We start from the raw sequence: 27,847 nt of genomic DNA on the forward strand, positions 1-27,847 counted from the left end.
TGTTGTTGTTTATGTTGACTATTGCTCATGGTGGTCTGTTTCTCTGAATTTTGTGATCTCTTGTTGTGAGCTCATGTTTGGATGAATCTATGGAAAATCTGGGGGCTGAAATTGAGGATACCTTCCTCCAGAAACGATTTGCATTTGCTTCTGTCAGGACGGGTCCAGGATAAAGATACCAACTTGGGACCAGGTCCCTAGCTTACCAGAATCTCAGGTTATCTTACCTTGACCCTGGCTTTATGTTTAACTTACCAAATAAGATGCTAATATTGGCATTTGCCTTTAGGACAACTCCACCTTTCCTGTCCACTCACCATGCCTAAGAGGGCTGTTTTCTTTTGTTTTGTGACCTCTTTGAGATTTCCCTTCCCACAAGCCCAGCAATGCAATAAAAAATGTTTCACATAGGATCTCATTGTTTAAGAGCACGAGGTACCTTGTTCACTCTGTCTGCACTAAAACCCTGACTCCCATTTTCCAGGCACCATGTAAGGCCCTTAGATTTTTATGTAACTCTAGGGAAGGGAAGAAGCCCTCCAAAACAGGATTGAGATATCATTTCTTTCCACTCTGGTGAGCAGGGACTCAGGGAAAGATTTTGTTCAAGTTAGAAAAATAATGGGGTGTTTCTTACACCGGCATGTGACGAAATAAAATTCACAGTCACCACATCAGAATAAAGGGTAATCCTTAAAATTAGATATATTCAGCTTAATTATAAACTATCCTCTTGTACTTAATTTTCTCACTTGCTACAGATGAAATGGTCCACAGACCAACACTTGGGTACCAATACTACACAGTATAAAGGCAGGTTTATGAGAAACTGCAGAGAGAGGAAGATCTGTTTCTGGAAGGAAAACCAAGCCCTGAAAAAAATGGGTGGAAACAGCCTTAAACACTTAGATTTTGTGAAACTGTCAGGCACTGTGCCAAGACTTGCAAACATGAAATAAGAGAGGATACAAATATAAACATCCAGATGCTGCACTTTCTCCTCCTTAGGTGGGGATGGTGGTCAGAGGTGCACACTCATGCCTCACACCTGGCACATCTGGTTCCCACAGTGCACTGTGGCTCCAGCATGGCCTTTTTCGAGGATATTTGGCTGCTCCCATGAGCTGGACTCCCACCAAGGAAAGATGTCCTTGGTTAAGTGGGTTCAATGAACTCTCTTAATCGTCAGCTCCATCTTCTGGCAACTCTCCATACACTCTTCCTCAGGCTCGGTCTCACTTCCCAATAGCTTTTCTCCTTGATTCCTTAGCCTAAAATAATTTTCTAACTCACTCATGCCAAGAGTCCTGAAAATGTCTATCAATCTGTTATTCAGAACGATTACAGTCATTATTGAAATTAACAAGTAGATCGAAACATCCCTCTAGTTGACAGGACCCCTCCCAGGTGTGGGGCTGTAGCTGGGAGTGTTTGTGTGTGTGTTTAAAGTTTGTCTAATTTGGGCCAAATTTATCTTTATCCTTTTGTGTTGTCCCAGAAAGCTCATACTTTAAGTTGTTTCTAGATCCTTCATCATGAATTTATGCTGACGTTTGACTAAGCTAGTGGTGATAAAGAGAATGAAACCTCTGTTCCTAACCGGTTTCAGGGTTCAAAACTTACACACACAGGGTCCACTTCCTCCATGTAAAATGACATAACACTGAATCTTATAAAGCCCTTTCCTGTTCAGAAATTCAGAGGCCATTGCCCAACTCATAAATTTTTAAGGGAAGAAAATGTCAACAGATGTCAGCTGATGTCAGCATTCATTTGTTCAAAGAAATGGTTTTTGGTTTATATAATTGTACTAAGCCTTGTGCCAAAGGACAAGAAAGCTTGGCCTCTGCCCTCTAGGAACTCCTGGTTATGGAGGGCAGGGAGCCACATAAACAATGACCACAGTGTCCCGAGGGGGTCCATGGGGTTCTTGGAGAGTCACATAGAAAGTGAACAGCAGGCACGTGCGACTGTGGATTTGGGTCTTGGAAAATCTCTAAGAAGCCCATCCAGGTGGAGATATGTCTCATGAGCAGTTGAAAATAGGGTTTGGGAGTCTTAATGTGTACAAGGTAATAGACGCTGTGGACGTCACTGGCCCAGGAGTCCGTGTAGCAGAGAAGAAACAAGAGCTAAAGGCAGCATAACATTTCAGAGGTTGGCTTATCATAGTCTCGTTTCCTCCCAGTCTTATGTCCCTCTTTGGAGAACACAGCTTTATTTTCTGCATTAAGTACAGTATATGAGGACACACCTTAGCCCCCCAGTAGGCAAAAATAGGGGCAGTATTCTAATCCGGCAAGTCTGAGTATCTTAAGTCTGGCCCTAAGCCAAGGTAGCATGACAAACTAAGGGGAGGGATGTTCCCTTACTAACTTGGAAACTTGTAAACGGAAGGTAGTGGGGAATTAGGTGATCTGTGCCTTAAGCAAAATCCCCACGACCACCACCTCTCCTCACACATGTGCACACACACTCATAGCCAGGATTCTGGAGTAGAAAAAGAAATTCAATATCAAAAATATTACCAAAATACCAATTCCTTTTCAGTGTGCAACAAGCATTTATTCATCCACTTAGCAAACATCCCCGTATGTTTGAGAATTCGTTCCGGCATCAGCACCTCTTGGAAATGCTTTTTGATGCTCCCACGGACGGACTGAGGAGCCATTTCTTGGTGCTGCCGTAACAGCTTCTCATTACAGAGTCCTGATCAGGACCCTCTTCCTATCTGCTCCCGTAGACTCTGGGCCTCTGGATGTAGGGACCCCGCCTTGTTCAAAGGTGTTCAGTAGATAATTGTTGAATGAATACAGTAGTCCCCGCTTATCGGCGCTTTCAGTTACCCACGGGCAACCGCTGTCCAAAAATATTCAATGGAAAACTCCAGAAATAAACAACTTATAAGTTTCCAATTGCGTGCCATTTTTTAAAAAAATAAATTTATTTATTTTTGGCTGAGTTGGGTCTTCATTGCTGTGCCCGTGTTTTCTTTAGTTGCGGCGAGCGGGGGGCTGCTCTTCGTTGCGGTGCGCGGGCTCTAGGCACACGGGCTTCAGTAGTTGTGGCACACGGGCTTAGTTGCTCCGCAGCATGTGGGATCTTCCTGGACCAGGGCTCGAACCCGTGTCCCCTGCATTGGCAGGCAGATTCTTAACCGCTGCGCCACCAGGGAAGTCCCCAAATTGCGTGCCATTTTGATTAGAGTGATGAAACCTCTCACTGTCCCACTCTGTCCTGCCCAGGACATGCATCATTCCTTTGTCCAGCGTATTTCACCTGATAGTCATTTAGTAGCCCTCTAAGTTAGATCGACTCTCTTGCTACCACAGCGCTTTGTGTTCAAGTAACTATTATTTTACTCAAAATCGCCCCAAAGCACCAGAGAAGTGATGCTGGCAATTCGGATCTGCCACAGAGAAGCCGTAATGTGCTTCCTTTAAGGGAAAATGTGGAAGTGCTCAACTTCAAGAGGAACGAAAGGGAATTCCCTGGTGGTCCAATGGTTAGAACTCCGAGCTTTTGCTGCGGAGGGCCCCGTTCCATCCCTGGTCAGGGAACTAAGATCCCACAAGCCACACGGCCAAAAAACAAACAAAAAAAAAAAAAAAGAAAGAAAGAAAGAAAAAAATCGAACGGTGTAAGAACAAATCTATCCAGGAGACTGTGAAGAAGGAAAAAAATTTGTGCCAGCTTTGCTGTCACACCTCAAACTGCAAAAGTTACAGCCACAGGGACTTCCCTGGTGGAGCAGTGGTTGAGAATCGGCCTGCCAATGCAGGGGACACGGGTTCGAGCTCTGGTCTGATCCCACATGCCGCAGAGCAAATAAGTCAGTGCGCCACGACTACTGAGCCTGTGCTCTAGAGCCCGAGAGCCACAACTACTGAGCCCGCGTGCCACAACTACTGAGGCTCTCGCTCCTGGAGCTGGTGCTCCACAACAAGAGAAGCCACCACAATGAGAAGCCCGCGCACCGCAACGAACAGTAACCCCCGCTCACCACAACTAGAGAAAGCCCGTGCGCAGCAACAAAGACCCAACGCAGCCAAAAATATAAATAAATAAATAAATTTATCTTAAAAATAATAAATAAAAAAAATAGAGTAATTGGAAACTTTCCTTACTAGATAGTAAAACAGAAGTTTCTAAAGAATTAAAACTCTGATCATGGCAATTAGGCTAGATAAACAGATCAATGGAACAAGCTAAATGGCCCTCCTTACCAGCTGGCATGGCCTGCACTTGTCTCTCCCAGAACTCTGTGGTCCCCACCAAACCCAGCCCGGAGGGAGCCGGGGCAGTGAGCTTAAGTCTAAAGGTGATGCCCTCAACCCCCTGGGTCTCGTGAGGAGCTGAATCTGGGGATGGCAAGGGAGTCCACACGATCCCTCGTGGTTCCCTTTCTTAGCCCATGTTTCTCCTCCAACAGTGCCTCCTTCCCCAAGCACAATCAATTTCTAATCAATCCCCCTCCATTTCTAATTTCTAATCAATCCCCCTCCATCTCTGGAAGGCAGCATGGCAGGGAAGCCTGGCTGGGAGCCAAGAGTCCAAGAGCCTGGTTCCAGCTCTGCCAACAACTTTCTGTGTGACACTGAACAAAGCCCTTGCCCCTCGAGGCCAATCTTCCCAACTATAGTGTGATAAGAATCCTTTCTGCCCTACTAACCACATGCTACTGTGCCAAGAAGGAAAAAGGATTTAAAAAAAAAAAACTGGCAGGATTCCTTTTAGAAATTTAACTGTCTTTATTAGGAAAAACTGATGCGAGTTTGGGACTAAAAGGAAATGCCCCCCACCGCAAAGTTATGTCCAAAATAGATGGGCAGTGGTTGGCAAACTTGGCTACACATTAGAATCATCTGGGGAGCTTTTATTTATTTATTTATTTATTTATTTATTTATTTATTTATTTATTTATTATGTGGTTTTTTTCAATTTTTTTTTTTCAATTTACTTTTGGCTGCGTTGGGTCTCTGTTGCTGCACATGGGATTTCTCTTGTTGCAGTGAGCTGGGCTGCTCTTGGTTGCGGTGCGTGGGCTTCTCTTTGCGGTGGCTTCTCTTGTTGCAGAGCACGGGCGTGGGCTTCAGTAGTTGTGGCACATGGGCTCAGTAGTTGTGGCTTGCGGGCTCTAGAGCGCAGGCTCAGTAGTTGTGGCGCACAGGCTTTGTTGCTCCACGGCATGTGGGATATTCCCGGACCAGGGCTCAAACCCGTGTCCTGGTTAGATCCTGTTTCCTCTTCTGGAGCACCAAGAAAGACTACATTTCCCAGCTTCACTTGCAGTAATCCAGGGCCCAGTGACTAGGGAGACTGGATCCCTGAATCACTGCAAGGAGTGCCACCCAATCTCCATCAGTTGTGTTGTGAGAAAGAAATGAATAATAAAGTTGTTCAGTTGCTGAGATGTTATTCAGTTGTTCAGTTGCTAAGCTGTTAGCCTTTCCTGAACTTCGGATTTAATTGCTCTGGATTGGGGTCCAGGCAATTGTATTTTTTAACCCCACAGGCAATTTTAATGTGAGACCAGGGTTGAGAACCACTGGATTAGGACAGAATTACAAGTGTGGAGTTGCTAGGTATAGTAAAGAAATATTGAGTTTCCGGGGGTGCCCCAGGAGATGGGGAGAAAGTTGTCCAGAAACGAGAGAAAAAAGCAGGAGAGGGCCCAGAAACATGGAGGGAAGCAGGGGGACCCAAGAAGAAAAAGTTGGCCAGGAAAACATTCTATGTGCTGGGAATGGTCAAGGGACATTTCAGCATTGGGGTGTTTAATATTCAGGTCTAAATTCTCATCAGGGCTGTCAGGTGGGTGATATAAACCCCTATGGCTGCCTCCAAATCACCAGTCAAGTTAGCCCCACACTCATCCCTGTGTGAACAGATGCTTGGGGGGAAGTCAAAGGAAGGGGCCCAGTTCCACACCTGGTCATCACAGGGAGAAGGGAACAGCCAAAGCCCCCTCTTGAGAATCCTCAGTGAGCATTCTGGGCTCCCCTGAGGAACTCAGGTGGGAAGGAAGGCTGACCCCTCAACCACACACCCATAGTGACATCGGGGTGGCATTTCAACCAGCTCTCTATGGCTCTTGTTGTTAAGCACCTAGAATCAATCCTAGCATTAGCCCTGGGAGAGGCCATGACACTTTACAGAGGATGAACTTGAGGGCCAGAGAAGCAGAGGAACCTGCCTAAGGCCACACAGCCAAGTTCCAGGTGAAGCTGGGTGGATTAGTCATAGGGTCCCTGAGTCCCCTGGCCCCCATGATGCTCACAGACTCCTCGATATAAGCATTTAGCAGGAGCATCTTCTGGGGGTGGGGAGTGTGGAGTGGCGAGACGGGAATTTTCAGAAGACATCACAGAACGCAAGACATGTCACTCCAGCTTCCACTCCAGAATCATCTATGCTGTGCTCCCCACTCTCAACCTTTCCCAAAGCCCTCCACCTGACCCCAGTGAAAGACAAACAGAGCCCAGAAGCTTTGCTTTCACATTTAATCAGAGAAAAAGAAAACCAATCAGAGAGAAAGCTCAAGAACTGGATGGCTGAGAGAGGGGACTGGGGGAAGGACAGCTGGGCTGGGACTGAGTGTAGACAGGGGGGCAGGGCCCTATTATCCTGAGGTTCCTCAATACAAGCGTCCACAGTGGGAAGAGGGAGGATGGAACCCGAGGGCTAATGCGGTGGGCACACACACCCATTCCAACCCAGTACGGGTCCCCGGAGTACGGCTAAGGCAGGGGAGGTAGAATGCTGTTCAGAGAGGAATAGAGATGGGAAAGGAGGGGCCCAACCCACAGGCATCACCAGAGGTGAAGGTGCCAGAACAGTAACTGGAGCTTCACCCTGAAGGGCCATGTGCCAACCCTTCAGCAAGGTGCCCAGCCCCACCTCCCATCAAAGAGGATGGTCTTCTAATCAGAGCGCTTTGGAGGTTAACCAAGGGGGAGGGGGTAGCTGCCTCTATTCCCCAGTCTCCCGGGTGAGGTGGGGATGAACAAAGTACCCCATGGCCCTGGGCCAGCGCGAGAACACCTCATTTTCCTCCCACTCCCAGTCCCCTTGGGTTGAGGGTGAGGGTGAAGCAAGGGAGAGCTGAACTGAGGATAAATTAAAAGAACATTGACTAAAGGGAAAAGAGGAACATAAAGTTGACTGCATAGTGGATGCAGAGCTATGAAAATGAGATGGAAGTAGACTTGACCTTTACATCTCATTTGCATATCCTAGGCAAATGCAAATGAGATCCCTAATATAATAAATATATTTCTGACTTTGTAATAAATATTCTGTTTCTTCTCCCTCCCCTTCCCTAGGAAATGGGCACACAGTGGCTCAGGGGCCAGCTTGGCTGACACTGCAGCGAAGACTGATTAGACAGGAGAACTGGGGAGCACAAAGGCTGGGGGGGGCGGTCATGGGGGGGGTCCCCTACAAGGACAGGTTCACCCCGGGAAGGGTCACAGAGAAGGATGAGGGATGAGATGTCTGGGGAAGTCAAGGACAGCATACTTTTTAAAAAAGGGATTCTCCTATTTTACACAGTTGCCCTCCTCAAGGACTGGAGGGTGGCATTGAGGGTCGGGGGACAACAGGAGAGCGGAGGAAGACATCTGGGTAGGGCCGAGCCTCTGGAATCTGGGAAAAGGGTCTCATAAGAAATGGGGGGCTGATGGGGAGCCCAAAAACGGGGCCCCAAAGAGTGACCTCCAAAGCACAACAACCCTTTGCTTCCCCTCTCCAAAAACTAAGCCTGACACACACTCCAGTGGCAGAAACAGACCAGGCACCGCAGCCTGCGGAACTGTAAGCTGTGGAGACTACAGTGTGGATGGCACCCCCTGGAGTTGTGCGGGGAGTCTGCTGGGGCGCAAACGTCCTCCAAGGCCATGCCCCGTGGCCCAGCCCTCCCCTTTCCTCAGCGCCCAGGCCGCCCTCATGTGAGTGGGCAGCTGGACCCGGCCACAGAGACCAAAATGGACAATGACCACGGACAGGGAGCCCAGACGCGCCCCCACCACGGGCCACAGTGGGCTGGGAGCTCTCCCGTCAGGCTCCTCGTCACAGGGCTCGGCCTCCAGCCCACCCTTGCCTGGGCTGAGCCCGCAGCCCCCTGCCGCCCTTGCCCTGCGGGGAGCAGAGCTGGCCTGTCAGGGGCACATTGGAGAAGTCTGTGGAGAGACTTCGGCAGTGAAAAGCTGTGCATGAGGGAAGGACAGGGAGCCAGCCCCGTTCCGAGGGGGCAGAGAACTGCCCTCTCCCTGGCGGCGGCAACTGGCTGGTGCTTCGGCTCCTCCAGCCTTCGGGATGGCACCAGGCTGGCACCGCCGCCTGGGCTTGCCTAGCCGCCGGGGGGCCGCGTACACACCTGGCCACAGGGAACCAGCCTAAGGCCTGCCCCTAGGCTGCAGGGGCGAGAAGTAGGAGCAGCCCAGGAGTGGGGTCAGGGTGGCCAGTCCAGAGGAGAAAAAGTGACTGGCGAGAGGGGTGGGGACAGTGTACTACTGACCACGTGGTCCCAAAGCAGCTTTTCTCTTCTCTGGACTGAGCATTATGGAGGCAATTCCGACACTCCGGGGCACGGCTTGGCCCTCAGCGAGGGACATCTGGCGGCCAGTGAACGTCGGGAGTGGGTAGCACCTGGGCACAGAGGTGCCCCACGAACACCCACCTCCCTGGCAGTGCACGCCTCCTGCGCTGAAGCCAGACTCGGGGCCATGACCCAGGGATAGAGCCAGAGTGCCGGGAACGGGAGCTGAGGATCATGGCTGGGGCTCACGGTTGGGAAGGGGACGGATTCAGGGTTCTGGGTCACAACCCAGAGGGCCGAGGTCCAGGAGAACAGGCTCAGTACACCCAGCTGACGGGCACCCACTGGGGCTCCGTGCGCAGCTTCTCCAAGGCGGCCTGGAGTTCATGGAAGGTCCTCTCCAGGTTGCTATTGACCAGACTGAGGTCGAAGTAATGCCCGTAGCCCCTCTGGATGCGGCTGCTCTCCTCCACCGTCCGTCTCAGGTCCGCCTCCTGCCAGCACAAGGGGACCTCCCGCCCATCAGTATCCCCCTGGCACCCCCAGCGTCAGGGGGACCCACAGCCTGCCCCATCTAGCCCCCTCCCCAAAGCCCAAAGTACCAACCATGGCAGGCACAGACCCCCTGGCTGGGGAGGCAGCAGCCCCTCCCTGCCTGCCCCAAGGCAGCTCTCCTGTAACCGTGGACAGACAGATGGGTGGTGGGAAGGGAGGAAGGAAATAACCTTTAGGAAGTGCCAAGCACTGCACTAAACACTTGGCAACTAGCGCAATCTTCACTACAGCTCTGCAAAAGCAGGACTAATTATTCTCATTTACAACAGAGAAAACTGACGTACAAAGAGGCCACACAGCCAGTCAATGGCTGAACGGGGTCTGCCTGACTCCAGAGCCAGTGCTCCCTTCAGTCTGACTAGGTCCCCTTACCTAGACAGCCTGAAAGGCAATTGCCACGCCTGGTCCTAGGGCCACTCACAAGGGCCCAAGGCAACCCCGTCTCCAGACCCAGCCCAAGCTGGACCGGCAAGGATGGGAAGGGAACTTGAATACTGACTTACATAAGCCGAGGCAGAAGCTCTAGGACTGACCCAGCTGTGTCCCAGGGGCTCCAGTAGGCCCTGTTTGTGGCCAGAGCAGGCTGCAGTGGTGCGGAGCCCAGCCCGGACCTTTCTCCTGGGTCTGAGCAGCTGACCGGGGCCTGAGAGCTGCAGTATCATAAGTGGCCAGCAGAGGGACCCCTGAGTTCAGAGCTCTGCAAACCCTACACCTGCTGGGGAAGGCTGTTCCAAGGGGTCCCTGGGGGGAGAGGGGTGCCCTGGAGTCCTGCAACACCTGCCTTGAAGCCTCTCCTCCCTGCACTGCCTCCCCCCTGATGCTAACTGGCCCCTCCAGGCAGCCTTCCAGCCTCCGGCCTCCTCCCTCCCTTCAGCTTTACCCCCAGCTGTAAACAGCCCACCTCTGCCCACAGATCTCTCACCGGCTCCCCTGGAGCCCTGTTCCCACAGAGTGGACCAAGCAGGGGGCCTGGCAGAAGCTCCCGTGCCCCGGGCCAGCTGTGTCCCTGACTCTACACTTCACTTCCTCGCTCAGACCTCCGTTCCCACACCTATAAAGTGGGATTCGCAAAGCTCACCTCAGTGGTACCTCAGGTGGGCGCCTCTCCCCTTCCCAACACCACCTTCTTCTCTTCCTCGGCTCTGGCTGGCCCCCCACACCACCCTAATCAGCCATTAGACCCCTCCCACCACACCTTAGAGGCCCTCACCGTGAGCTGCTTGGTGGACACCCCACTCTCCAGCGCCGTCCGGTTCATGGCTCGCAGGGTCTCAAAGTCAGGGGCCTCGATGAACACCACATAAGGGACAAACTCAGCTGTTCTCAGGACCTTCACTGCCTGCAGAAGAGGAGGGCCAGGAGTATATCCCCATGTACATCTGGGGTGATGGGGGTGAGAACAGGTACCTGGGAATAGATGAGAATGTGGACCTGGGGCTCTGGGACATGAGTCCTGAGGATGAATGGCAAAATAGCTGGCAGGTGGCTGGGGATGGGGTGACTGGGGGTCCACAAGGCTGAGAAAGAGGTTCTAGGTGGGCTGGGTCCCTAGCAGTAGTTGAGGGGTTATAGGGGGGTACTTGGAAATATATGGGGTAATACTGGGGGGGCAAGCAGAGTACCCAGAGAGGTATTGAGCAGGCTGGGAAGGAGCAGGCCAGGCAGTACCTGGGGGTTGACATCCAGCACACACACCCGGCCGGCAGCGACCACGCCCCGGATGGAGTCGATACGTGTGCCATACAAGTTGCCCTCGTATTCACCATGTTCCAGGTATCGCCCAGCACGGATGTCAGCCTCCATCTCCGCACGGGACACAAAGCTGTAACCCTGGCCTTCCCGTTCTGAGTCCTTGGGCCTCCGGGACGTGTCTAGGGGGAAGGAGGGGCCGAATGGGCACAGGCAGGCCACACCACCTCAGACACACGTGCTCGTGCTCTACCTGCACCAAGCAGTCCTGCTGCCTTCCCGCACACCTTGCCCTCACCCTCACCATTGGCACCCACAGACTCAAGACGTCCATATTGAGGGGACCTTCAGAAATCACTGTTCTAACCCAGTGCTTACAGATGGAGGGCTGAAGCCCAGAGAGGGCAATGTGCAGCCCAAAGCCACACAGCAAGGCCAAGCAGACCTGGGGTCAGCACTCAGGTTCCTGCCTCTGGTTCTGTCACCAGAAGCCCTCTTTTCCACAAGGCCACACACAGCTCATAGCCCTGTTTCACATGGGTTCCCAGCTGGACTTTTAGCAAGTGAAACATGAGAGAAGGAAAGGTAAGGCTCGCACCACCCACATGGCCAATGGTTCCCCGCCCTCCCCAGCCTGCAGTTCCCACATCCACCCACAGAGGGCGTGCACCACACACCTCACACCCAAAGGTATCACTTAACCTTGGGCCTACGCAGATGCCCATTCAGTGGACTCAGCCCTGGCCCCCAGGGCAGCCCGTGCTCCCTGCCTCCCACGCAGCAGGACCCAGCCCCCACTCACAGGGCACTGTGGTGCCGTAGCGATCCGGATCCCACATGATGAGTTTGTTCTTCAGGCTGCGCCGGCCCACACCTTGAGCCCCGATCAGCACCAGGGTTTTCCGGCGGAAGGGGGGCATGCGAGCCACCTCCTCATAAATCAGCAACTCATGGCGGTCAAACTCTGGACACAGGGAGATGGCACTGCTCATCAGGTGAAGGGGCTGGGGCTGGGCTCTCAGGGAGGCCAAGGATAAGAGGGCTGGGGCCAAGGGCAGGAGGGAAAAACAGGGCAGGGCTTAGGGACAGGGCTGGCGGCATCAGATCCAGGAGAGGCACAAGTCATTGGTGGGGGAGGGAGGGGGCACTGCAGGAGGATGGGGGAAGGGGCCCCCAACACCCACCTGCATTCTTGGTGGTCAAATACATCATTCGCTTCTTTTTCTTTCCTGAAATGCTGCCGCACAGGGTCCCTGGCCATAAGGAGATGAGCAAGTGAGGCCAGGCAGGGCCACATCAGATCCCAGATTAGAGGTCTGGGGGGAGGACTGTACCTGAGGTGGGTGTCAGCTCCAGGTCCCGCTTGACAAAGGCTTTCCGCTTCTCCTCCAGTAGCTGACTGGGGATGAGCCCAGCGCTGCCCCCTTCTACGTGGCACGCCTGAAATGACCGTGGGACAAAGATGTGCCTGAGTAAGCCCTCACTGCCCCCCGACGCCATACCTGGAGAGACAGCACAGGTGCCCAGGGCTCACCTGCCACCAGTTGGCGTCGTCCTGGTTTACAATCTGAAGCAGGTCCCCAGCATTGAAGCGCAGGCCGGCTTCCTTGCAGGGGATAAGGCTGTCTCTGGCTGGGTCATAGTCAAAGTGGCATTTCACAAATACCTGGGCCAGGGATTTGGCAAAGGGTCAAGGGAAGAAGCAGGGGAAGGCTGGAGGGGGCGATGCCCGTTCCTGTTGCCACCCCTACCCCGAGGGTGGGGGGGGTGGGAGTGTCACACAGTTCACCTTCTGCCCCCTCCCCTCACAAAGATGAAAGAGACCCTGGCACTGCCCATCTAAAGGCATGATGCCGCAGGCCTGCCTGGTCCACCTCCCTGGTACCAGCCTCCCTTTGCATCCAGAACAAAAGGACTCAGAAGGATAGGGGATCTGCTCAGGCCTGGGGCCCTGGCCCTACCCACCAAGAAGGTGGTATCACCTGGTAAGGAACATGATCCTGGCACCTAATGCAAGATCCCCCCGTCCCCCTACACCCTCCCTCGGAGGAGAGGGCTCTGGCAAAAGGCTAGACAGCCAATAGGAGAGGTGAGCAGAGCAGCGAGACCTCCACAATCCACCGACCTGAAGGCAGCTGTATAGGACACATGACAACCCAATTCTGGGCACCCGTGCCTACACGTAGGCACATGGAGGGCTGCACACGATGCAGGAATTCATTTGTACACTCAGGTACTCCAGGCTTTAGACGCGCGCACATCCCTTACACATGCGCATGAGTGCCCAAGACTAGGGCAAACGCGTGACCGCATTCACCAGGTGCATCTTGCTTTGAGTACACTGGCTGGTGAGGAGGGGCTCCCACCAGGAGGCCTGTGGCCCTGGCCGCCGGGAAGCTCAGCCACCCCTTGGGCCTTGTGCTGGGTGAGGGGCTCGGTGGAGGGGCCCACCTGGCGGGGCAGATGGGGCTCCTGGTAGCTGGGCAGGATCTTGAGGATAACGCTGCCGCTGGAGTTGCGCAGGAGCTCCTGCAGCGCGCGGGGGTCGCTGCCCACCGGCTGCCCGTTCACCTCCTTGATGATGTCGCCCACATGTAGTAGGCCTTGCTGAGCCACCATGCCCCCATGCAGAATGCGTGCGATCACCAACTCGCCACCCTCCACGCGGAATGTCACGCCCTGGGGGACGGAGGGCGGGTATGATGAGGCGCCAACTGCTCCAAGTCAGAATCTTCAAATGGGTCTCTTAAGAGCCCCTCCATTCTACCCTTCCACCCCCACCCTCATAGCGACCTTCTCTGCCATCTTCTGCCCAAATTCTTTACTTACAGGGGCACCAGTGGACTGAAAGTGGGCAGAATGGAGAGAGTCACAATGTCTGCGGTCTCCTGGGTGCGCTGGCGCCCGACCCTGGGCAGAGCTGATCCTGTCTTCATCTTCAGCCCTCTCCTGACCAGACTGGATCCCCACCGGTTACTCTCAATCCCCCCTCCCGAGATTCCACCGCTGGCGCTGCCCAGCGCCCTCACCAGATGCTCTCCAGCCGTCTTGCGGATGCCCACCATGCGCACCGCATCAGGAGGCAAGGGCTGGTTGCTGAACGTGGGGTCCAGGCCAGGGCTGGGGGGTGGTGTCTCATAGGTCTTTGAGGCCACAGAGTCGTGCGTCTCCAGGAGGGACTGGGGAGGTGGGGGGAAGAGGAGGGACCATGGGGCAGTGCCCCGAGGTCCCTTCCCATCCCAGTTCTAACCTCCTGCCGGCGCCACCCCAGCAGCCCGGGAGAGGACCAAACCTGGAAGTGGGGCTCCTGGAGGATGCGGGCCAGCTCAGCCGCCGTGCTGCTCTGCTCGGCCAGCTGCGCCAGGTCCCGCAGGATCTCCTGCACCAGCTCCAGGTTGTTGTCCCGCACGGCCTCCAGCTTCGTCTCCTCCAGCCGCTCGTGGGCCTGGGGGTGGGGGCGGAACAGGTGAAACTTGATGCTTCCCCAAGAGCCCTGGGGTACCAAACAGCGCCGCCCCCCCCACCAGCTCCCAGGCATCTTCCCACCCCCAAATGCTGACTTTAGACCCCAGCCACAGCACTGCTCCTGGTATCAGTCTCAGAGCCTCACTCACTCAGACACAAGCACACTCACACGTGCGCACAGGTGCCTTGCTTTCTCCTTTCTCCCCCAAAACAGTGATGGGGACTCAGTTTAGGGAAGAGAGAATCCAAAGGATAAAATTTCATTTCCATCTCTTGCCACAGAGGGCCATTAAAATCATCAAACTGTCCCCAGCATCCAGAACCCTATAAGCATCTGAGTTCAAGGACAGCTTCTTCCACCCAACATCATGGTTGGGTGGGGTCTTGGACACCCTGTAGCCCAGATTAAGGAAGCCAGGGAAGTGGAGAAGCTTGCCCAAGGTCACAGGGACTTTAACTTGGGTCTCCAAGCCTTGGGCCCAGGGCTCCCAGTGAAGAAGGGGACAAGATATCAGTACATGGCACCAGGAGAAGGCCCTGCACCTCCTTGTTGCTCTACTGACTCTGGGCTCCATGACAATGAGCATGGGCTCCATGACAAGGTGGGCTCCGTGACAAGGTGCTCTGAAAAGGGGAAAGGAAGCCTTTGCCAGTGACGAGCCCAGCGGGGAGAGTTATGTTATGTTAAGTGGGAAGAAAGGAGTCCCATTTCAGGGATATACATGGAGACTTTTTTTTCCCTCTGGATCATCTGAAAGATAGTGGCAGACAAAAAGTACTTCGCCTCAAAGTACTTCGGCAGGAATCTCCTAAGAACAAACAGGAGATCTGCTATATAAAGTACAGTGTCATTGTCACATGCGAGAAATTCAGCACTGACACACTGATATAATATTATCTAATAGACAGTCCATGTCCATGTTCACTATTGTCTCAAAAATATTCTTTATAGCTTTATTTTTCTGATCTACAATCTAACCAAGATCACATGTTAAATTTGGTTGTCACATCTTTTTATTCTCCTTTAATCTAGAACAGACTCCAATAACTCTTAGTCTTTCAGGGCATTTTTTAAAGAGTCCGGGCCAGTAGTTTGTAAAGTGCCCCAGAACTGGATTTATCTGATTGCTTCCTCACCTTTAGACTCAGGCTAATCATTGTGGCAAGAGTTCTATATAAGTGATCTTGTGGTTTTCCCACACTTTTAGACTGTGTGACTATTCTGTTCCCCAACAATCATTCACTAATGGATTTAGTATCCATTTATGGCCTTTGCCTGAATCAATTATTATTATATGGGGGGGTTGCAAAATAGTCATTATCTACATGTCTTAGTTGGCATTCTATTATAAAAGCTCTTCCTTTTTCCCTCCCACTCCTCCTCCCTCCCTCCCTCTCTCTCTCTCTCTTTCTCTCTCTCCCCATATCTATGGACTATGGATTTTTTTACTCACTGTGTTCTAATCCATCACCATCACTACCTTCATTGTCTCAATTTATCCCACATTTGTCCAGGGGAGCCCCAAGCATGCCTTTTGACATGTTCCCATCAGTCCTTGAGCACCTCTTCCTTCCACCATGAGCTCACCTTGTACTTTCCCTACCCTGGTTCTGGAATCAGCAATTTCCCCAAGGAACCCTGATTCCTTTTGGTGGGAAATGGTATTTAGAAACCAAGATCTGGGCACTCAGTGCTCATTGATTCTAGGGTGTCATTACTTCAGTAGACGTTAGTTGATTCTGACAGTTCTCATTAAAATCAAACTCTACAATACTTTCCTTATCTTCTCCCATTCCATATTTGTATCTCCCTTCTCCTTTGGTAAGAACTTTTCCCCAAGAACATTAATATATTTTAATTATTTGTTCTGTCCTTCAATATTCAAAAAAGTTTCAGATTTGCTAAACTACTGCTACTACCTATCACAAAACTACTAAGTAAAAATCAAGATTTATCTGCATTCTTTTTGTCCTCAGAATAGTCTAAAAGAACTTACAGCATTAATGGAAATGTTCTATATCTGGGCTGTCTACTGTGGTAGCTTCTAGCCACACGTGGCTATTGAGAAATGTGACTAGGACAACTAAGGAACATAATTTTTAATCATATATCAGCATTTTAGTTTATTTTAATTTTAACTTAAATATTTAAATAAATACCCACGTGTGGCTAGTGGCTACTATATTAAATAGTATAGCCTTAGTATATATCCCACTTAGGGAATACAGTCAGAATATTGCGAGAAAAAAGTTACTTAAATTAATTCCTTTTTCTGTAGGATTATGCTAACAATTTGATATATGGATAAATTCACTTATCTGCACTTAATTTCAGGGTGTGCCTTTTTCATTCTTTTTAATTTAATCTTTTTTAATATGTACAACATTCGCATGGTTCAAAATTTTTTTAAGAATTTAATTTTATTTATTTATTTATTTATTTCTGGCTGCGCTGCGTCTTCGTTGCTGTGCGCGAGCTTTCTCTAGTTGTGGCGAGCAGGGTCTACTCTCCATTGCGGTGCACGGGCTTCCCATTGTGGTGGCTTCTCTTGTTGTGGGGCACAGGCTCTAGGTGCGCGGGCTCAGTAGTTGTGGCTCGCGGGCTCTAGAGTGCAGGCTCAGTAGTTGTGGTGCACGGGCTTAGCTGCTCCGCGGCATGTGGGATCTTCCCGGATTAGGGCTCGAACCCGTGTCCCCTGCACTGGCAGGCAGATTCTTAACCACTGCACCACCAGGGAAGTCCCTCAGATTTTAAATCTATATAAAAAGTAAACTCAAAAAAGTCTCATTTCCATCCTCATCCCTTCTACCCCATTTACACCCACACTCTAAAGGTAATCATCTTCATTAGTTTCTGGTTTATTCTATCTGGGTTTTTTCCCGCAAAAATAAATAAATATTTCCCTTTCTTACGTAAAAGGTAGAACACTATGTACACTCTCTGATACCTTGGGGCTTTTGTTTGTTTAATTGGTTTGGTTTGTTGTTTGGTTTTTTATTTAACAATATGCCCTGGAAATCACTCTATGCCGCTCTGTGGAGATCTTCCTTTATTGTTGTTATTTTTCAATCACTACATTTGCATGATTGTGTGACTGGAGTACCATAATTTATTCAACCAATCTCCATGGGTATTTAGGTTGTTTCTAATATCTTACTATCGCAAATAAAACTGCAGTGAATAGCCTTGGCATAGCTGTTCTATATCTGTGGAGAAGATCTTTCATGTAAATTCCTATAAGTCTTGCTGGGTCAAGCAGTAAATACACATGTGGTTTTGTTAGATATTGACAAACTCCCCTCTGTGGGGCTTGTGCCACTTTGCCATCCCACCAGCATTAGATGAGAAACTTTCCTGAAGCCTTGCCACCAGAGTGTGTGATCAAACCTTTGAATGTCTGCCAATCACATGGATGAGAAACCATCTCTCAGTGGGGTTTGATTTGCATTTTGCTTATTATGAGTGAAACTGAGCAGCTCTTCATATGTTTAAAGGCCATCTGTATATCTTTTTCTGTGAACTGTCTGTTCATGTCTTCTGCCAATTTTTCCATCAGATCTTGTTTCTTTCTTTTTCTCACTTTTTTAAACATTCTCTATATTAGGAAAATAAGCCCTTTATCTGTAATACCTCTTGCAAATATTTACCCCCAGTTTGTCATTTGTCGTTTGACTCAGCTTATGTTTTTCTGTCAATGCAAAAAATATATATTTAATGTAGTTAAATTTATTAACATTTTATGCATCTGAATTTTGAGGCATAGCTTTTTAAAAAGGCATTCCTTACACACAGATCCATGTTTCCTTCTAGAATGTGTATGGTTTGTTTTCTCAATCTCTGATCTTCTTGGAAGTTTATTTTCATGTACAGTAGGAGGTATGGATCTACTTTGATATCTTTCCAAATGACTATCCAGGTATCCCAATACCATTTAATAAAAATCCATAAGAAAATTATTCCTTAATTTTCTATGTGTGATAATGATAGTGTGAATTTTTTTTAAGAATCTTTATCTTTTATCTATACAAACTGAAATACAGATAAAATTATGTCTGAGATTTCCTTCAAAATAATTCAGGAGAGAGAGGAGGAGGAGGTGGAGGTATGCATAAAACAAGATTGTTCATGAGTTGTTAAATGTTGAAGTAGGATAATGGATGATGGGGGTTCAAGAAACATTTTTGAAAATTTCCGTAATAGAAAGCTGTTCAAGCCCATGAAATGGGGAGATTTTAATAACATCTCATAAGGATACTCTGAGGGTTTGGTGAGATGGACACAGTGCCTGGCACACAGCAGGTGCTCAATAAAGTCTCGCTCCTTTCCTGTCTTCTCTTCCCCAAACGGGCCAGGGAAACAGCATCCCACACAGGGAGGCATATTGGCCCCACTGTCGCTAAATCATCCTCTGCTGGGGGAGCAGCATTTCAGCCTGACTCCTACAGTCTGGCTGGGCAGAGGGTTCCCTGCTGGGGAAACAGACAACTGAAGGGGCAAAGGAGTAGTACTCGGAGACCTGTTATGCCTTGATGATCCTCAGAAGCCAGAGGGCAGAGACATGCCCCAGAAGGTTCCACCAAACCCTATGTGATCTTTACTCATTAAGCTCAGCACAACCCACAGAGCAACCCTGACTCCGTTACCAGTGTCTAAGACATGCTGAGAGCCCAAGGCCCCAGGAAATGTTTCAAGAATAAACAAAGGCACTCAGGCTTGCAACCATCTCACCATGGTGACCCTGGCCAGGCTCCTTCGGGTTAATGGGAGCTAGCTCTGGCCCAGGTTACGTGAGAAGCATAGAGGTTGCCCATTTTAGCTTTAGCATCTTCTGCTCCATGGATGAGGAGGACAAGTTTCCCCAGAAGCCCTCACTTAACCAAGCAGGAAGCCAGTGTGTCTCCCATGCCTTTTACCTCCCACCTTTGACTTAATGACCCCTCCCCCTAGGCTGATCCATTCCTCCGCCTGTGGCTCCCCCCGGATGTCTTACCCACAGATGGAAGATCACAGCTCTGCAAGCCCAACCTTCATGGGCCAGAGGAAACTTTCAACCTTTAATCATTCAAATACAAAAGAAACACTACCAGCAGGCTGACCCAAACAGCTGATTGACCAATACTGAGAACACCCAACATGTGTCACAATTTGCAACATACTTTTCTGGGACTTTGGGAACTCAGAATTGGATTAATCACATCCTTGGCTCATGATGTATTCTCATCATTGGTTTGTGCACGGCTTCCTTTGAGTTGGCTGGTATTAAATTAGGTACTTTTGTAATAATACAACAAGGATCTAAGCACCCACCACTTAAACCATAAAGGAGGATCTTGACAATATCCTACATCTAATCACATGCCCCACGCACCCATCCACCCACCTCTCCCACTCAGAAACCACCATCTTGATTCCCTGTGTTCATCATGCCCTGGCTTCTCATTTTACATAGTTTTATTATATCTATATGTATTCAATATATTCCTAAAATAAATATTGTTTTTAGTTATTTTAACCTTTAAAAAAAGGGAATCGTGCTATATATGATTCCTCGAGGCCTGATTTTTTTTTCACTTAGTATTAAGTGAAAAATTGTTTCACTTACTATTTTTTTGCAAAGATTTACTCTTATTTTTCATATTAGGTGAACACATTCACTTAATATTAATTTTCATTTAATGTTATTTTGCTAAGATTCATTCTTTTTTCCCATATCACATTAGTTCATTCTTTTTTTTTTTTTTGGACCGCACCGCACAGCATGCAGGATCTTAGTTCCCTGACCAGGGATTGAACCTGCGCCCCCTGCAGTGGAAGCGTGCAGTCTTAACCACTGGACTGCCAGGGAAGTCCTAGTTCATTCACTTTAATGGCTGTATTACAGTCCATTGTGTGACTATGCCATATCTGATTCATCTCCTCTCTCCTTGAAAGGCATCTGGGTCGTTTCAGGTTTTTGCCATTCCGAACAGTACTACTATGAACATTCCAGTCTATGTCTCCTGGTGCACATGTGAGAGTTTCTCCCAGGGGGTATATACATGTCTGATGGTAAAATAACACACTTGACAGACATTCCACTTAAATGTCACAATGACCCTGTGAGATTAATAGTATCAAGGCCATTTTCCCAATAAAGTATCCGAGGCTCTAATGGGTGAAATGAATTCCTTTTCATAGCTCATGGGTGTACAGCAGGGACTCCTGTCAAAGTTTCCTGAGCGTCCCCACAGCTGTGGTGTCACTCTCTGGGCGCCTGTTTTTAGAAAGTGTGCTCTTGTACAGCACACACTACAGTATTAGAGGCACAAGGCCCCACAGCCAGGAGAGTGGTTTTGAATTTCTGTGGTAACCATTTGCTTAATTCGGCTCTGAAAAATCACCCTCAGCACAGCAGGGGCTCAAGCTCCTTATAGACCAGAAACTTGGGCCAGGTTCACACTTGGCTAATGGTAGAGCCGGCCCTTAAACCCAGATCTGCCAGCTCCCGATCCAGAGCCGGATGTAAACTGCAGATGCAGAAACGCCACACAGCCGTTCTTTGAAAATCTTTTTCCCTCTGCCTTCCCACTCCAACCTCTCTGATCAGGAGACAGAATTCTCATTTGAAGCCCAGGCTCATAATTAAGTAGTTCAAAGTCTGAAAGTAGTCCAGAGTGTGGTGAGCCAGAAAATGAAGGGACCCTTCAACCTGGATTTGGCCGTGTGATCTGCTTTGGACAATGGGACAATAGCAAATGTGATGCAAAACAGAGGCTTGGAAAGTGCCTGGGATTGGGGGCTGGTCTTCCACTGCTGCTGAGACCACCATGTGAAGCAACCTGGGCCACCCTCCTAGAGGATGAGAGACCACACCATCCTAAACATTGCAGTCTTCCCAGCTGAGACAACAGACATGTGACTGAGGCTATCCTAGACTACCCCATCCCAACTGAGCAAGCTCAGACCAGAAAAACCACCCAACCGATCCACAAAATCATGAGACATAAATCAAAGTTGTTTTAAGCCACTGTGCTGTGGGGTGGTTTGTTACACAGCAAAAGCTAACTGATGCGCTGGGCTCCCCACCACTGTAGCCTCTGTTCGTCATGTCCCCTGGTCAGAGTCTCCATCTTAGTGACCCTCCTGGCCCCTCATTCTTGTAAGGCCCTGCCTTGCTTTGCCAGCTCTCTCACCTCCCCCTTACCACAGGACTGGAGCCTTCCCTATGAACTCTAGTCCAATGGCCAAGACTGCATTATAACAACTCTTTATGGCTTAAAAATGCTTCCACATCCATGACCTCCCCTTATCCCGACCACAACTCTGAGAGGTAAGCATCGTTATCCCCGTTTCTCAGAAGAAATGACTGAAGCTCAGAGAGGTTCTCAGACCTACTAAAGTCACACAGCTAGCCAGTGAATCTTCTGACTCCAAACCCTGTGCTTTTTCTTCTTCATCTCATGTGGATTAGTTCACAGGCCTCCCAGCTGGCAGATGTCCCCACTGGTAACAGTTTACCTAAATTTCTGAATGTCATCTGCCTTTGATTTCTCGCCGTGGCCTTGTCCGTTGTTGGAACACCTGTTACTGGGTCCATGTCAGAGCTCCCAGATGTCACCCACCTGCCACGGCTGCCACCTGCTTTCTGTAGCCAACCCTCTGGATTTGTTATCTGCCTGCCAAATTTGACTTCCTTCAGAACCTGTAACTCTCTGGGTTTGTCCCCTCAGGGACCTGCTCCTCCCTGGTCCCAGATCTACCCAGTGTAGCCCCTCCCACATTATCTGCCGCATCCCTGGAGAGTCATCAGGGTAAGGGAAGGAGGTGAATAGCTACCACATGGGGTTCCAATTGGACTCCGCTCCTGTGGGTTTCTGGGCCACCAAGCTTTTGCAGCTGGACCTTTGATCAAAGTACTTTGTCGAATAGGTTTGAAATCGATCTGTGTATACATAATCATTAAAATAGGTGAGAAAGAGTAAGAAGTAGGTCCTGTTGTCCAAAGCAAGTCACGCAGTCAAGCCCAGACTGAAGAGTAGAAACTCTCCCTTTTGATGAGAGGACTGGCAAAGTTGCATTGTAAAGGGTCACGCATAAAGGGATCGGAAAGATTTTTACTGAGCTCAGATGGGCCTTTATGGAGATTCACTTCCTGTTTGTTTCACAGCTAGAGGGAGAGAAGTCACTGGGTTCCCTTAGCCCCTGAGCCTCTTACCGGGGTCTCAGCATTGAAGACATGTCCACACTATCTTCTGTTGTGTTAATGCACAACTGGAACCACTCTAGGAACTTCTTGGGAGGAAATTCTGGCCGGCTTACCCCAAGAACACTTCTGGAGAAGGGAGTTTACTTATGGTCTGACACAGCACATTGGTAATTTCTCAATCAGGCAGGGGTCCCAGGACTGGGACATTGCAGGGCTCAGTGAGAAAATGACACACTCGGGCTCCCTCAGGAGAAGAATAAACTTTCTGACAGTTCATTGCCATAGCCCTAGCACTGTGCCTGGGACTTGGTGAGCACGCCATGGATATTTGTTGAATAGAGGACGGATGACAATGACTAAGTGAAGGACAGAGCCATCCAGCCAGCAATCCCATCTTTGGCAAGCTGTCAAATGGGCTCCACGAGGCCATCAGAGAGAAATGCTATGGGGGTGGGGGTGGGAGGGTCACACTTTGGAGGGTGCTGGCTACAGGATCTTCTAACCCAGAGGTTCTGCATCCCGAGAGCCCCTCCTTATTTCACTGGCTGTCTCGCTATAGAAGCAATCGCTAGAGTGACTCAGAGATGATGTGGTTTAATAAATCCAACTGTGAAGTCAGCTTTGGAAGGTTACAGATGTTGAGGTTCAAATGTGCATACTCAGCAACTCCACTGCCAAGTGTCCACCCTAGAGAAACTCTCACCCACGTGCAGAAGCAGATGGATATGGGGATGTTCACGGCAGCTCTGTGCTTTACAGAGGCAAGTCCGCGACACTGTGCCTGTCTCTCAGTAGGGGAACCAGTAAATGAATACGCTGGGCTCTATTCACCTATTGGAATACCACACAACAGTTCAAATGAATCTATATCTCTACGCATGTCAATAACTATATTACTTATATGAACCAGAAATCTCAAAAACCATAGCTGCTTACGCTATCATTCCATTACGCAAAGCTTAAAACCACATATAACAGGGGCACATTGTTTACATCTAAATACATGCGTAGGCAAGACAGGCACACATTCAGGGGAACGGCATCATCAACTCAAGCCAGGGGTCACCTGTAGGCAGGGGAAGCCGTGGAAATGAGGAAAAGGGGAGAGGCATTCACTGGATCATGCTTTTATTTCTTGAAAAGAAAGAGCAAGAACTAAAGCAAACATGGCCAGCATTCACATCCTGGAGGTGGGTACTCAGAGGTCTGTTATGTGCTTTTTCTACACACTCTCTTGTATTCACTAGTTCAATAAATATTCAGTGAGCACCTACTATGTGCCAGGCACTGTTCTAGGCTCTGGGGATACAGTAGCAAATCAAGCAGACATCCCTGTCCTCGAGGAGCTCGTAATCTCTCTGTATGAAACATGCATAATTCCTTGTTTTGATTTTTAACACATGAATCCAATCCTTGACCACCGAAGGAGAAGCAACTTGCCTTTCTCCAGTCCCTTACAATCTGCTCAGTTTTCTCTTCCCCAGAACCTCCCACTAGCGACCCTCTCACACCTCTCATCTTCCATCGTTAACAACTGCCCTTGGTCTTCAGCCATTCCACAGATGATAACATATCAGGCTGTGTCCCCGGGACACAGCATCCCCTGTAGCAAGGGGGCCTGGTCCCCTTCCACGCCCCATGTCAGGGCCGACCACAGCTGTCCTGTGACAGAGTCCCCACCCTCACCCTGTGGAAGACCCATCACCTGATTGTACCGCCCTCCCCCTCCCCGCCATCACTGTCATTGCCAACTTCCTGGTTACGCTCACCACCATTCACTGGAGACCCTGGGACTGCCTCCCGTCTCCTCCCCACCCCAACACCTGTGTAGACACCCCATCCCATGAGCCCTCCATTCCTAGATGTCTCTTTTTTTTTTTTTTAATATTTATTTATTTATTTGGCTGCTCCGGGTCTTAGTTGTGGCGTGCTGGATATTTAGTTGCGGCCTGCAGGCTCTTAGTTGTGGCATGCAGGATCTAGTTCCCTGACCAGGGATCGAACCCAGGCCCCCTGCATTGGGAGCACAGAGTCTTAGCCACTGGACCACCAGGGAAGTCCCAATTCCTAGACTTCTTTAACATCGATGACCTTTCCGTCCACTGCAGCCACATCCCAGATTGTCATGTCACCTCCAGAACTGTCCTCCTTGGAAATCTTTCACTTCCCAACCCTCTCTCTGACCTCGGCCTTCGTTTCTTCCAGCCATACACTCTATCCCCAAATCCGGAGAGCCCCCAGGCCTTCACCTCCGTTTTCTCCCTGCCCCTCTGTCTGCTCCTGGCCACTCTCCCCTCCCCTCCCAACCTCGGCCCCAGAGGTGCTGCTCTGGACCATTCTCACCTCTCCCTGTATCTCAGCCTCCCACAGCCCCCATCCAGCACAAGCCCTGGACCAAAGCCACCCTCTGTGTCTCTGGCCTGAGTCACCCCCACCCTGGGATTGACAGTCTGGAGCCCTGTCGATCCTGCTCCCTGGCTTTGGTGGGTTCCCTCTCTTCCCTTCAGTTATTAATTAGTTGAACCTTCACTTCCAAATCACCCCCTCCGCCCCGCTCCACTCAACCCCTGATCCCTGATGGCCAGCAGAAGACTGCCCGCCTCCCCTGAGAAATCTGAGCCATTAGCATGATTCCCTGCGACTCCCAGCCTTGGGAGTGCTCCTCGTCCTCCTCAGCGAAGGATCGCCCCCTCCCCAGTCTATCCTTGCTTCTTATCTCACTTGAAGGCAGCACCAGCCTCACACTTTGCCTGTGCAGAATCCCAGGGGCGTGGCTACCCACACCCCTCACCTTCCACACCCAAATATCAAGTACTGCCAACTTACTTCCTAAATATTTCTTTCATCCTCCCCTCCCTCAAGCCCTGTTACCACAGGTCTAGTTCAGGGCCATCCCCAACGCTGGTCTCTCCAACTCCAGCCATGACCCTCCAACCATCCTCCCTGTGGCTGCCAGAGGGATGCTCCTAAAACACCTGTGTGCCGTCATCACACCCATGCTTAAAACCCACAAAAGGGGGCTTCCCTGGTGGCGCAGTGGTTGAGAATCTGCCTGCCAATGCAGGGGACACGGGTTCGAGCCCTGGTCTGGGAAGATCCCACATGCCGCGGAGCAACTAGGCTCGTGAGCCACAATGACTGATCCTGCGCGTCTGGAGCCTGTGCTCCGCAACAAGAGAGGCCGCGATGGTGAGAGGCCCGCGCACCGCGGTGAAGAGTGGCCCCCACTTGCCACAACTAGAGAAAGCCCTCGCGCAGAAACGAAGACCCAACACAGCCATAAATAAATAAATAAATAAAACCCACCAAAGGCTCCAAGTTGCTCACAGGACATCACAGGACGATGCCCAAGCCCCAGGCATAGCCCCCGGGGCCCTTCACCAGCTGCCAACAGCTGCCAACATCTCCACAGCTCACACTCCCTGTCTCACACCTAAAGCTCCAGCCTCACGCTGACACTTGCAGCTCCTGTACACTTCTGGCTCTTTCTCACCTCTGTTTCTGCTCAAGCAACATTCCATGGCATGGAATGCCCTGCCCCTCCTCCTCATACTTCAAGACTCAGCACAAATGGCCCTTCCTCCAGGAAGTCTTCCCTACCCACCCTGGGATGGGTCAGGCATCTGTCCTTTACACTCCCCAAACGCCTAGCGCATCTGCCTCTATCACTGTTGTTACCAAAGTGCTTTAGAACTTTCTGTTTTAGTGAGTCTCTCCCCCACCTGATATGTGGCAGGTGACCTTAGATAGATGTCCGCACAAAATGCCCAAAGGCAGAAAGCTAAGCAGGATGAACTCTGGAGATTCCAAAGCACAGGCATGCTCACCCCTAACCAATCATACCCTCTACAAGTTGGCAGTCACCAAACACCCATCCACGTGGGCACATCTACACACTCACCAGTCAGGCGTGCGGGCAGCCTCCCTACCTGCAGCAGCTCAGATTCATCACCTGGGCATGGATGTCCATGCATACCCCCCTCTGGGGGTCTCCGGTGCCACATGCCCCATTCCCAGCACCCCTGTGGCTAACATCCCCCCACGCACTATGCCTCCCCAGGCACAGTGCCCTTGTGCCAGCCTCCCTGGAGCACTCTACCTTGGCCAGGGATCTCACTATAGGACTTTCCATAATGCCTCGAAGGAAGATCAGGTCCAGTTCGGCTGCCCCCGTGGCATTGGGGAGGGATCCCAGGTTGTCCAGGACTTGCTGCATGGCTGGAGGGAAGGAGCAGGCAGTGAGACACACAAGTGCCAGCTGAGCACAGGGGACCCAAACACACCATAGAAACCCTGCCCTTCTTACCACACATCCCACAGAAGACAGCCCCTCCCCGGCAGCACATACTTCCCTGCCTGGCACTCCTGGCACTCCTTGAATGCTTGGGGCAGGGGCCCTAAGAGGGGAGGGGCAATTTCCTTGGCCTGTTCTCTAGGCCCTAGGTAATGCTAGCCTGGGCAAGTGGAAGGCTCTAGGCACCAGGAAGTGGACTCTGAGGTGGGGGGAGGGGAGAAAAGAAAGCAGGTGAAGGTTCCAGGTTCTGCCCTAAACCAGAGAGCCACATCATTCAACCTCTGGATGGGCTGAAGCCACAGGACTCAGCCACCTGCACGAGGCGGGCTCAGGGATGAGAGAAATGGTGCTTGAAGCATGTGTCTGAGTGCAAGTCAAGCAGGCAGCCATGCAGGAGGTCAAGGTCTACCCAGTATCCAGTACCAGCTGCGCCACTAATTCAGAGTGATTTTGCACTTGTCACTGTCCCTCACAGGCCTCAGTCTTTCCTTCCTTTAAAATGGGTGGATTAAACTGTTTGGTATCTACAGGCCCTTCAGCTCTGAAAGACAATGACCCAGAAGTTAATACAGATCATAGGAAGCCAAGGCTGAGGCCCAGAACACTGGTAGGGGCTGGGGAAACAGGCACCCTGGGGCTTGGGATGGTTGTGGACACCCAAGGGCAGAGGGCAGACCAAGTCATCCCAGGGATCAGCAAACCCTCAGCCTGGGATGGGACATAAGCAAGGGTTGAGAACACCTGAAGCTGGGCCACCGCTGAGGTCTGAGGTGGGGGCTGTCTTCCCCCACCAGCAGAGGTGGGAGCTCCTGGCTGTGGCAGGTTCTGGGGGAAGGAAGGGAGAAGCAGAGTGTGCCCAGCTGGGGGCAGAGATGGGCAGGGGGTATCATTACTCTGCCACCCTGCTACCTATGCCTACATCTGCATAACAGCCCCCAAACCGGGGAGGAGGAGGGGTGGTGGGTACAGTCCCTGGCAACTCTCACTGCTCTCGGCAGTGCCCCCCTCCTCCAGGACGGAATGGGGGTGGGGAGGAGGAGGCTCTGAGACTGGAGCTGGCAGCTACTGTCCAGGGACTCTTGGCCTCCCAACCTCTTCCCCCTCATCCTTCCCACCTTC

General features: G+C 50.7%; 1 protein-coding gene across 1 annotated transcript; it reads right to left on the reverse strand.

Moving 5' to 3' along the window:
* Positions 1-8,530: 8,530 nt before the first annotated feature.
* Positions 8,531-26,650, reverse strand: MPP2 (MAGUK p55 scaffold protein 2). Its single transcript, XM_068530508.1, has 11 exons — positions 26,534-26,650; positions 14,076-14,228; positions 13,813-13,962; positions 13,235-13,462; positions 12,318-12,449; positions 12,118-12,223; positions 11,968-12,036; positions 11,586-11,747; positions 10,763-10,965; positions 10,305-10,433; positions 8,531-9,033 (listed from the first exon to the last, which is right to left on the reverse strand). The coding sequence occupies exons 1-11, from the start codon at positions 26,648-26,650 to the stop codon at positions 8,857-8,859; spliced, it is 1,626 nt and encodes a 541-aa protein (XP_068386609.1). The 3' UTR covers positions 8,531-8,856.
* Between the last annotated feature and the right edge of the window lie 1,197 nt (positions 26,651-27,847).

The sequence above is a fragment of the Eschrichtius robustus genome, chromosome 20 (assembly GCF_028021215.1).
Source record: "Eschrichtius robustus isolate mEscRob2 chromosome 20, mEscRob2.pri, whole genome shotgun sequence".
Classification (NCBI taxonomy): domain Eukaryota; kingdom Metazoa; phylum Chordata; class Mammalia; order Artiodactyla; family Eschrichtiidae; genus Eschrichtius; species Eschrichtius robustus.